The 12,487-nt window shown below is 46.1% G+C and overlaps 1 protein-coding gene across 2 annotated transcripts in view; it reads left to right on the top strand.

Moving 5' to 3' along the window:
- DPYD (dihydropyrimidine dehydrogenase) overlaps positions 1–12,487 on the top strand; it is a 1,460,234-nt gene that overhangs the window by 658,400 nt on the left and 789,347 nt on the right. For both annotated transcript variants that reach the window (XM_088479173.1, XM_088479172.1), the window contains exon 9: positions 1,650–1,757. In XM_088479173.1, coding sequence (XP_088335299.1) covers positions 1,650–1,757 — 108 coding nt within the window. The remainder of the gene's footprint in view (positions 1–1,649; positions 1,758–12,487) is intronic.

The following is a 12,487-nucleotide window of genomic DNA, read 5'->3' as shown; positions in this document are numbered from 1 at the left end:
CCCCGTATTCAATATAAAACCTACGAAAACGGGAAGCTGCGAAGTGGGATCTGTGTAAAAAAACGAAATTTTCTTGGAATAAATTGTAGGACCCCCCTAAAGTTGTAAAAACATGGGGGATCACTATGGATACCCCCGTTTTAGCCTGCAAATGAAAGCCGGGGATTTAAATAGCCGCAGCAGGTGTTTTTTCCCGACATTGAAGAAGTGTTTCAGAAGAGCACTTAGGTTATTTTTTTCGTTTTTTTAAGTGGTCCCATTAAATTTGGGGTACATGAAAATGGGTACTAGCATATTTTTATGTCCCTAAAGTAAGTTTTTAAAAATTCTGCAAAAATGCCCCTGCCGCTAATAGCCTATTCTAGAATACACCTGCCGCATACTTGCAGAATAGCCCTGAACCTATTTCCCTATTTTTAAACACTTTTTTCCCAATTTTTTTTTTTCACCCCAATTTTTAAATACATTTTTTGGGGTGTCCCTATTTTTTTTAAAACTTTTTTTGACACAGTTATTTTTAAAATGTCATTCCCAGGGGTGCAGGGTACTTTTTTTAAGCCTGCACCCCTAAACCCCAATTCTGCACTTTTTTTTGCCACCTATTCAGTGGTGAAAAGTTATCCCCTTTTTTTCGAACCTGCGAAAAGTCTTTGAAATTGATTACGGTGTAAAACCAAAACCTCCGAAAATTACGTCATTGGTGCGAAAACATCGCAAAAACGAAGTTTTCACCTCATATTGAATACCCCTATAAACTGGTTAAGAGCTGCCACATATATATGAAATGAGGAGTGTCACTTCATTATCACAAATTATTGTTTTCATTATTAGTTATTCTATATGTTATTCATATACCTTTGCGCTTATTTCTCGTTTAAACTTTATAATGCCAAGAGTGAGGTGACTTGGCATATGCCGTGTGTGTGTATGTACTGTATGTGTATACGTGTATATATATATATATATATATATATATTATTACTACTTTTAAGCGTTAAAATGTTGCTTTAAAATACAATACGTCAATAAAAGCGAAATATATAAACATAAAGTAACACTAAGACATTGCAAAAATGTCAGGTAATAAGACTATGATGCTCAGTAACATATAAATCAAGCACACAATATATTCTATTACATTCCTCAATCACAAGTTTGAATAATGCAGGTGGTGAAGTGGTATAGTGAAGGCGATCTCTTTCCCTGTACCTATTACAATACTTTGTCAGACATCTTAGGACGCAGGTTACTGTGCCTGTATGTGGACCTGCTGAATTAGTGCTAAGCAGGATTTTGTGCTTTTCCTTGACTTGGTAATAGATATCCCTGCGGCACTGATTATTTGGGTAATGATCATTCTGCTAGAAATGGGAAATTTGTTAAGACCTAAATTTAGCAATGCCAGGGGTCAGGGTCATAGGAATGGTTCTGTATATAGGAAATTAACTTTAAAATAGAATTTGAAAGAATAAGTGGATTTGCAGAACTACCTTATATGCTGCAGCACGTAACCTAGTATATTTTATGAAGACACATGGATTTTAATAAAAAGGACCACTGAAGCGGTACTTAATCGTGATCGTTTTTTCAACTGTAATTCATCAAGTGAATTACCTTGTGTTCATTTAAGTTGTTTCCTTTTCCCCTAGGGTTGCCAGAACCTAAAGTTGAGGATGTCTTCATTGGCCTTACAACAGGACAAGGATTCTATACATCAAAAGACTTTTTACCACTGGTGGCTAAAGCAAGCAAACAAGGTGAGAACGTCTTATGATGGTATCACATAATTTAAGTATCTCATGTGCAGATAAGTTACATAGGGATTGCTTAGATTTCAGAGATTTGATAATCTTAGCCAGCTTTACCTGTGTTCCAGTGACAGCTCCCCCCATATTAAATCAGTTTACCAAAACTACTGCAACTAGAAGTGCCTGATCTCCGACATATGCAGTTTCGGGGGCTGATACTGAGTTGAAAGTACGTGTGTGCATATAGCATCTGCTCTGCACATGTTCATAAAAATGAATGAATGTTAATGTGAGAAAACAGAATCAAATGGAGTCTGAACATATGTACACTTACGAACTGAGAGGCAGAGGCATCACAGAGTCTGGTGACACTCGGTGCGCACTCTGACTGACTATCCCTGCTCACCAGAGGCGCGACCGCCTCTGAAAAAAGGTGTGTGGTTTAAAATAAAGGAAAGTGGCCTCACGGGGGATCACGATGACTTCACTCCAGGGACAGCTCACCATCGCCGGAGATGCCGGTCTGCCCCCGGAGACTGGGCTGTCAGCCCTTTTGGCTCCTCTCATATGACAGGCGCCGGGTGCTGCAGAAGAATGTCACACTGCAGCACCTGGCTCCTGTCCAGTGGCATCACAAGGAGGGTGTGGAAGGTGTGGGCTGCACCCAGGTGTCACCCACCGAGGGGTGACACCAAAGTGCTGAAACCTCAATGACAGGAGCCAGGTGCTGCACTGTATTTCATGCAGCACTTGGCTCCTGACACAGTGAGGGAGCCGGCACTGCACATAGAGTGTTCCCCGAGCCAGTCCGCAACTCCAGGACCTCCAGAGTGACTAAAATGGGGGTTTGGGCCGTGAGGTCAAGCCTCCTACCTGTGAGGCCACACCCCCTGCCTGTGAGGCCATGCCCTTTTTACCAACATGCTGCAAAGCCGCACACCCTACTAACCTCTACCAGGATTCTACACCAGGTGTGACCTCAGTGAGTGATGTCACTGCTCCTGTCACTGCAGAGGAGCCCGCATTTTGGTGTCACTCCTTCCAAGGGTGACACCCAGGTGCGGCCCGCAACACCTCCACTGCTGAGAGGCAGAATGGATGTGACAGAGCATTCTCACCTAGGTCAAGTTCAGTATGGATGTGTTCACGCAAACACGGTCCATGCAGACCAACCCATTAGCGCATCTATGCCTGTTAGTAAGCATGTATTTTGTTCCTAGTATAGGACAGGTGTTGGCTAGTAGTAAACCAGTCGGCTATGATACACTTGCAGATCATACTTACCGACTTTTCAGGGCACCATTCCGGGAACAGTCAGATAGGACCTGCTGCTCTCATCATTGGGGGCAAAGCCTGATTATAGCCATCATTAGGCCCTAAATAATGCAATTCACGTCATTTAGACTCGCCCCCTCCCTATGGACCCGCAAATTTCTCCAAAAATCTTCCCATCCTGCCCACTTCAGTAGGAAGTGGGCAGGATGCAGGAGATTTGCTTACTCTTTGGGGGTGCGGGGGGTTACCGGAAAACTCAGGAGCCTACCACAACCTCTGGGAGAGTAGGCAAGTATGATGCAGATGCAGCGGCATATCAATATGGGTACAGCTCTGCATAGGTGTGGAAATCCACTAATCTTCCTGCATTCTCCTTTTGACTAATGTATGCCCACTTTATTCTCAACTTCTCATCAGACTCTTTGTGTCATGCTAAATGTTATCATTAGTTTGTATTAAATTGGTTTATGGCTGTTTCAAGTTTGCTAGTCATTTCACTCTTCTACTGTGATTATGAGGTCTATTCATAAAGCAGTGAAAAGTCCTGTTTAGCGGCACACCGGCTTTGTGTATGAATTGCATCACCATATTTTTAGTATGGTGAGTGCAATTCACAAAGGAACGGAAAGTTCGGCTTTCCCTTCCTCTCCTGCAGTACAGATTCACCATCTGAGGATGCCATAATCTGTACCGCAAGCTGAACAGAGCAGGGAAGTTGAATATTGCCCTGTACTCTGCCTGGCACCCGGCGCTGGCTCCGTACCCTTTTCCCAGCGTCATTTTTGGCAGGTCTGTTCTTGGACGCCGGCGCATGCGCAGTAAGAATACAGACATATCGGGCTCCCGATATGTCTGTATTCTCACTGTGCCCAGGGATCGCGGAGGGGCCGGTCAGCGCCCAAAGACGATGGACAAGTAAGTATACATGAGTGGCTACTAAACAACACTATATATCGCATCGATATGATGGGATATATATGTTTATCATGAGCCACTTTGTGTCCTACATGAATAGACCCCTAAAGATCTTAAGAGAATGAGGAATTAGACACACTGTACAACATTTATGAGTGTGGCCTACCACTTATAAGTCTCTTAGGGGCCTATCCATGATCACTTAAGGGCCAGTTACACATGTAGATATACTTATGTCCACATTAGGGGTGTGCATCGGCCACTTTTCGTGTTTTGTGTTTTGGTTTTGGATCTGGATCTTTCTTCGTGTTTTGGATCTGGATTGGTTTTGCCAAAACCACCCTTCCGTGTTTTGGGTTCTGGGTTTTGTGTTTTGGATCTGTATTTTTTTGAAAAAAAGCATAAAAACAGCTAAAATCACAGAATTTGTAGGTTTTTCTGCTCCTATGCTATTATTAACCTCAATAACCTTAATTTCCACTCATTTCCAGTCTATTCTGAACACCTCACACCTCACAATAGTGTTTTTATGTCCAAAAGGTTGCACCGAGGTAGCTGGATGACTATGCTAAGCGACACGAGTGGGCGGCACAAACACGTGACCCATCTAGGAGTGACACTGCAGTGGCAGGCAGGATGGCAGTTAGAAAAACTAGGCCCCAAACTGTACATAATGCAAAGAAAAAAAGAGGTGCAAGATGGAATTGTCCTTGGGCCCTCCCACCCACCCTTATGTTGTATAAACAGGACATGCACACTTTAACAAATCAATCATTTCAGCGCCAGGGTCTGCCACACAACTGTGGCTGAAATGATTGGTTCGTTTGGGCCCCCACAAAACAAGCTGGCAATTAATGTGTCCCTGCACAAACTGGCTCTACGGAGGCAAGATGTCATCCTCATCCTCCTCATCCACCGATTCCTCACCCTCTTCAGTGTGTACATCCTCATCCTCACAAAGTATTAACTCGTCCCCACTTGAATCCACCACCACAGGTCCCTCTGTACCTTCTGGAGGCTGGTCTCCCTGGAAGAGCTGATAATTCATTTTGATGAACATCATCTTCTCCACAATCTGTGGAAGCAACCTCCTACGCCTTTCGCTGACAAGGTTCCCGGCTGCACTAAACACTCTTTCGGAGTACACACTGGAGGGGGGGCAACTCAGGTAAAATAGAGCCAGTTTGTACAGGGGCCTCCAAATTGCCTCTTTTTCCTGCCAGTACAGGTATGGACTGTCTGACATGCCTACTTGGATGCTGTCACCGATGTAATCCTCCACCATTCTGTCAATGGTGACAGTATCATATGCAGTGACAGTAGACATGTCAGAAATTGTTGCCAGGTCCTTCAGTCCGGACCAGATGTCCAAACTTGGTCCTGCCTGCCCTGCATCACCGCCAGCGGGTTGCTTAGGATACCTTAGTTTTTTCCTGGCAGCCCCAGTTGCGGGAGAAAATGAAGAAGGAGCCGTTGACGTGTCACGTTCCGCTTCAGCTGACAGTGTGTTCACCAGCAGGTCTTTGCACCTCTGCAGGCTTGTGTCGGCCGGAAAGAGAGACACCACATAGGCTTTAAACCTAGGATCGAGCACGGTGGCCAAAATGTAGTGGTCTGATTTCAACAGATTGACCACCCTGGAATCCTGGCAAAGCGAATGAAGGGCTTCATCCACAAGTCCCACATGCCGAGCGGAATCGCTCCGTCTTAGCTCCTCCTTCACTTTCTCCAGCTGCTTCTGCAAAAGCCTGATGAGGGGAATGACCTGACTCAAGCTGGCAGTGTCTGAACTGACTTCACGTGTGGCAAGTTCGAAGGGCTGAAGAACCTTGCACAACACGGAAATCATTCTCCACTGCGCTTGAGTCAGGTGCATACCCCCTCCTTTGCCTATGTCATAGGTGGATGTATAGGCTTGTATGGCCTTTTGCTGCTCCTCCATCCTCTGAAGCATATAGAGGGTTGAGTTCCACCGCGTCACAACCTCTTGCTTCAGGTGATGGCGGGGCAGGTTCAAGAGTGTTTGCTGGCGCTCCAGTCTTCGGCACGCAGTCGCTGAATGGCGAAAGTGGCCAGAAATTTTTCGGGCCACCCAAAGCGTCTCCTGCACGCCCCTGTCGCTTTTCAGAAAATTCTGCACCACCAAGTTTATTGTGTGAGCAAAACATGGGACGTGCTGGAATTTGCCCAGATGTAATGCCCGCACAATATTGGTGGCGTTGTCAGATATCACAAATCCCCAGGAGAGTCTAAGTGGGGTAAGCCACTGGGCGATGATTTCCCTCAGTTTCTCTAAGAGGTTGTCGGCGGTGTGCCTCTTACTGAAACCGGTGATACACAGCGTAGCCTGCCTTGTAACGAGCTGGCGTTTCTGAGATGCTGCTACTGGTGACGCTGCTGCTGTTGCTGCGTAAGGTGATACATCTACCCAGTGGGCTGTCACAGTCATATAGTCCTTAGTCTGCCCTGTTCCACTTGTCCACATGTCCGTGGTTAAGTGGACATTGTGTACAACGGCATTTTTCAGGACACTGAGGACACTTTTTCTGACGTTTCTGTACAGTCTCGGTATCGCCTGCCTAGTGAAGTGGAATCTAGACGGGATTTGGAACCGGGGACACACTACCTCCATCAATTGTCTAAATCCCACTGCACTAATGGCGGATACCGGACGCACGTCTAACACCAACATAGCAGTCAAGGCCTCAGTTATACGTTTTGCTTCAGGATGACTGCTGTCGTACTTCATCCTCCTCGCTAAGGACTGTTGGAGGGTCAATTGTTTAGTAAAAGTAGTGGTGTTCCTACTTCCTCTCTGGGATGATGAACGACTCCCAGCAGCAGCAGCAACAGCAGCAGCGGCAGCAGTAGGCGTAGCAATGCAGGATCCTCCGGAGGAATCCCGGATAGGAGAGTCAGTCATGCCAGTGATATGGCCTGCAGGACTACTTCCGATCCTGACTAAGGAGGAAATTGACGAGGAGGGAGTTGACGGTGTGGTTTGCAGGCGCTTGGATACAACAGGACAACGGGATTTAGGTGTCCCTGGACTGCTTACGGTCTGAGCCAAAGTTTCTGAACTTGACAGTAACTTTTTATGAACGCGCTGCAGGTGCCGTATAAGGGAGGATGTTCCTAGGTGGTTGACGTCCCTACCCCTACTTATTTCACCTTTACATATGGTACATATGGCAAGACAGTTGTTGTCCGGATTTGGATAGAAATATTGCCAGACCAAAGAGGTGGAATGTTTGGTCTTCTGCCCAGGCATGACCGTGATGGGCTTTTTCATCCCACGGACAACAACTGTCTCCCCCGGAGCCTGATTTAAACAAACCACATCACCATCAGAATCCTCCTCGCCAACTTCCTCCTCAGCGCCAGCTACACCAGTATCCTCATCCTGTTGTACTTCAACAGTGACATCTTCAATTTGCATATCAGCAAGTGGACTGTGGGTGCTCCTTTCAGCACTTGCAGGGGGCGTGCAAATGGTGGAAAGAGCCACCTCTTCCCGTCCAGTGCTGGGAAGGTCAGGCATCGCAACCACCACCACACTTGGACTCTCTTTGGGGATTTGTGATATCTTCTTAGAAAGCACAGTTCTTCGCTGTGCTTTTGCCAGCTTAACTCTTTTGATTTTTTTAGTGGGAGGAGTGCTTCCATCGTCATGTGAAGCTGAACCACTAGTCATGAACATACTAGGGATCGACCTTAGCCGTTCCTTGCCACTCCGTGTCGTAAATGGCATATTGGCAAGTTTACGTTTCTCTTCAGCTGATTTAAATGTCTTTTTCAAGGTCATTTTCCTGAACTTTGCCATTTGGGATTGTATGTGCCCTCTACTATGACATTGGGCATCGGCCTTGGCAGACGACGTTGATGGCATGTTATCATCTATGTCATGACTAGTGGCAGCAGCTTCAGCACTAGGAGGAAGTGGTTCTTGATCTTTCTCTATTTTATTTTTATCGGAGAAAGTTTGGTCCTCCATTTATGTTATATCGATTTGATATATACGTGCGGCTAAACACAGAAAATAAATTTTTTTTTGGTTCGGACTGGAGTGTACTTTGTGGGTTACAGCACCCTTTAACGGTCAAGCCAGCCGGCCCTTTACTTATGACACAGGCGCACTCTTGGCACTACTTTGTTGATGCACGTGCGGCTACTGCGCACACAATTCACAAACACAGAAAATAATTTTTTTTTGGTTTGGACTGGAGTGTACTTTGGGGGTTACAGCACCCTTTAACGGTCAAGCCAGCCGGCCCTTTACTTATGACACAGGCGCACGCTTGGCACTACTTTGTTGATGCACGTGCGGCTACTGCGCACACAATTCACAAACACAGAAAATAATTTTTTTTTGGTTTGGACTGGAGTGTACTTTCGGGGGTTACAGCACCCTTTAACGGTCAAGCCAGCCGGCCCTTTACTTATGACACAGGCGCACGCTTGGCACTACTTTGTTGATGCACGTGCGGCTACTGCGCACACAATTCACAAACACAGAAAATAATTTTTTTTTAGGTTTGGACTGGAGTGTACTTTCGGGGGTTACAGCACCCTTAACGGTCAAGCCAGCCGGCCCTTTACTTATGACACAGGCGCACGCTTGGCACTACTTTGTTGATGCACGTGCGGCTACTGCGCACACAATTCACAAACACAGAAAATAATTTTTTTTTTGGTTTGGACTGGAGTGTACTTTCGGGGGTTACAGCACCCTTAACGGTCAAGCCAGCCGGCCCTTTACTTATGACACAGGCGCACGCTTGGCACTACTTTGTTGATGCACGTGCGGCTACTGCGCACACAATTCACAAACACAGAAAATAAATTTTTTTTTGGTTTGGACTGGAGTGTACTTTCGGGAGTTACAGCACCCTTAACGGTCAAGCCAGCCGGCCCTTTACTTATGACACAGGCGCACGCTTGGCACTACTTTGTTGATGCACGTGCGGCTACTGCGCACACAATTCACAAACACAGAAAATAATTTTTTTTTGGTTTGGACTGGAGTGTACTTTCAGGGGTTACAGCACCCTTTAACGGTCAAGCCAGCCGGCCCTTTACTTATGACACAGGCGCACGCTTGGCACTACTTTGTTGATGCACGTGCGGCTACTGCGCACACAATTCACAAACACAGAAAATAATTTTTTTTTGGTTTGGACTGGAGTGTACTTTCGGGGGTTACAGCACCCTTTAACGGTCAAGCCAGCCGGCCCTTTACTTATGACACAGGCGCACTCTTGGCACTACTTTGTTGATGCACGTGCGGCTACTGCGCACACAATTCACAAACACAGAAAATAATTTTTTTTTAGGTTTGGACTGGAGTGTACTTTCGGGGGTTACAGCACCCTTAACGGTCAAGCCAGCCGGCCCTTTACTTATGACACAGGCGCACGCTTGGCACTACTTTGTTGATGCACGTGCGGCTACTGCGCACACAATTCACAACCACAGAAAATAATTTTTTTTTGGTTTGGACTGGAGTGTACTTTCGGGGGTTACAGCACCCTTTAACGGTCAAGCCAGCCGGCCCTTTACTTATGACACAGGCGCACGCTTGGCACTACTTTGTTGATGCACGTGCGGCTACTGCGCACACAATTCACAAACACAGAAAATAATTTTTTTTTAGGTTTGGACTGGAGTGTACTTTCGGGGGTTACAGCACCCTTAACGGTCAAGCCAGCCGGCCCTTTACTTATGACACAGGCGCACGCTTGGCACTACTTTGTTGATGCACGTGCGGCTACTGCGCACACAATTCACAAACACAGAAAATAATTTTTTTTTTGGTTTGGACTGGAGTGTACTTTCGGGGGTTACAGCACCCTTAACGGTCAAGCCAGCCGGCCCTTTACTTATGACACAGGCGCACGCTTGGCACTACTTTGTTGATGCACGTGCGGCTACTGCGCACACAATTCACAAACACAGAAAATAATTTTTTTTTTGGTTTGGACTGGAGTGTACTTTCGGGGGTTACAGCACCCTTAACGGTCAAGCCAGCCGGCCCTTTACTTATGACACAGGCGAACGCTTGACACTACTTTGTTGATGCACGTGCGGCTACTGCGCACACAATTCACAAACACAGAAAATAATTTTTTTTTGGTTTGGACTGGAGTGTACTTTCAGGGGTTACAGCACCCTTTAACGGTCAAGCCAGCCGGCCCTTTACTTATGACACAGGCGCACGCTTGGCACTACTTTGTTGATGCACGTGCGGCTACTGCGCACACAATTCACAAACACAGAAAATAATTTTTTTTTGGTTTGGACTGGAGTGTACTTTCGGGGGTTACAGCACCCTTTAACGGTCAAGCCAGCCGGCCCTTTACTTATGACACAGGGGCACTCTTGGCACTACTTTGTTGATGCACGTGCGGCTACTGCGCACACAATTCACAAACACAGAAAATAATTTTTTTTTAGGTTTGGACTGGAGTGTACTTTCGGGGGTTACAGCACCCTTAACGGTCAAGCCAGCCGGCCCTTTACTTATGACACAGGCGCACGCTTGGCACTACTTTGTTGATGCACGTGCGGCTACTGCGCACACAATTCACAAACACAGAAAATAATTTTTTTTTAGGTTTGGACTGGAGTGTACTTTCGGGGGTTACAGCACCCTTAACGGTCAAGCCAGCCGGCCCTTTACTTATGACACAGGCGCACGCTTGGCACTACTTTGTTGATGCACGTGCGGCTACTGCGCACACAATTCACAAACACAGAAAATAATTTTTTTTTTGGTTTGGACTGGAGTGTACTTTCGGGGGTTACAGCACCCTTAACGGTCAAGCCAGCCGGCCCTTTACTTATGACACAGGCGCACGCTTGGCACTACTTTGTTGATGCACGTGCGGCTACTGCGCACACAATTCACAAACACAGAAAATATATTATTTTTTTAGCACTTGGGGGGAGCACCCCTGATGGACAGAGCACCCCCTGGACAACACTACAGCACCCCTTTAGGACTGGGACACTGCACAGGACTTTGGAACTGACTGCACAACACAGTCCAGCCAGCCCCTATGGACTTTGAAGTAGTGGACACAGCCCCTATTAACAACAGCAGCACAGCACAACACAGCCAGCCCCTATGGACTTTGAAGTAGTGGACAACAGCAGCACTACACTACACTACACTACACAGCACTAACTCCCACCCTCCCTCTTCACTGTCCACAGCCGAGTGAGAAAATGGCGCCGACGCGGGTACCTTATATAGGATCCAAAACCCGCGAGACTCGGAAGGCGGGATGATGACGTTTTGCCTCGATGTCAGATCCGAGTCAGGCGGGAAAAGTCGAGCCTGACTCGGATCGGACTCGGATCGGGGGGGCTCGGGGGGGTTCGGATTTCAGAAATCCGAACCCGCTCACCCCTAGTCCACATGTATTATGTAATGAGCCCCTTCATCATTAGAGGCAAGATGTGGTCTTCCAGTATTCAACAACTTCGAAAACTAAAAGTGTTTGGAGTTTGCTAGGAAGTGGCATTAGTTCCCGATAGCCCTCTCTGTGCACATAAGTGAACTCAGTACATGTATGTGTACATATATTATGTGTGGCAGTGTTTACTTTCACTGCTAGTAATTAGCGGTGAAAGTGACAGTGATAGGGATTACGTGACAGTTGCCTTTTAGAGTGGCTGTACTAAAACTGGAGCAATACAGAATTGCTCCAGTACTTACATATCCACTCCGCACATCGCGATGAGCTGAATACTTAATTATTGGACGGCCCCCTATAATGAAGAAGCTTCTATATAATATGTGTCACGCTGCACATTCTCAGGAACTGTACATGCACAAGCAGGGGCAATGCAGACTTATATGCATTTCAGTCAGATCTCCACTTGCGACTGAAGAGTTGAGCATAAGCTTAAATATGCATTTTTGAGACGTTCCAATTACACCAAGTATAGGTTAGTGCAAACCACTAATGATAATGAATGGTAGGAAACCAAGCAGACAGATTAGGGCAGAGCGGCTGGAAAGATTTGTACAACTCTGTATATATGCATTTATTTACATGCACGCAGTGGTGGAGCGTCTACAGCCGATTTGCTTTCTACACTGCATCATTTCCTGTGTGAGCAGGGATACAAATCTAGCCTTGGTTGCTGTGAAAAAGCTCAGGGCTTTACCATCTGACTCTCAAGGCCGATATTTTATGTTTGTGTGTAGGAGCCTATGGCCTCGTATAAGAATTATATTTCAAAAATTTTGTAGAGAAAGCAAAACACCAAATTTCTGTAGCTGCTTGCAGACATAAGTTGCGCACCTTTGGTGTACAAGACTGTTCAAAAAAATGTTTTATTTGGAAAACTAGAGGAGTCTGAAGCCATGTAATATAAATAATTTCTGGTAGAACAGAGAGGTGAAACACAAATATGCACAGGCAGTATTCATTCCAATTGTTTATGCAAGTAGTGAAAGTGGTAAATGCAGCTGACAGTTGATAGATTTTGTTAAGTCTCAATAAAAAGGTAGAGCCAAGATTTAATAGTTAACATTCACA

Source organism: Taudactylus pleione, unplaced genomic scaffold, assembly GCF_031769625.1.
Source record: "Taudactylus pleione unplaced genomic scaffold, aTauple2 ptg000228l, whole genome shotgun sequence".
Lineage (NCBI taxonomy): Eukaryota > Metazoa > Chordata > Amphibia > Anura > Myobatrachidae > Taudactylus > Taudactylus pleione.
This window is presented reverse-complemented; position numbering and strand designations above follow the sequence as displayed.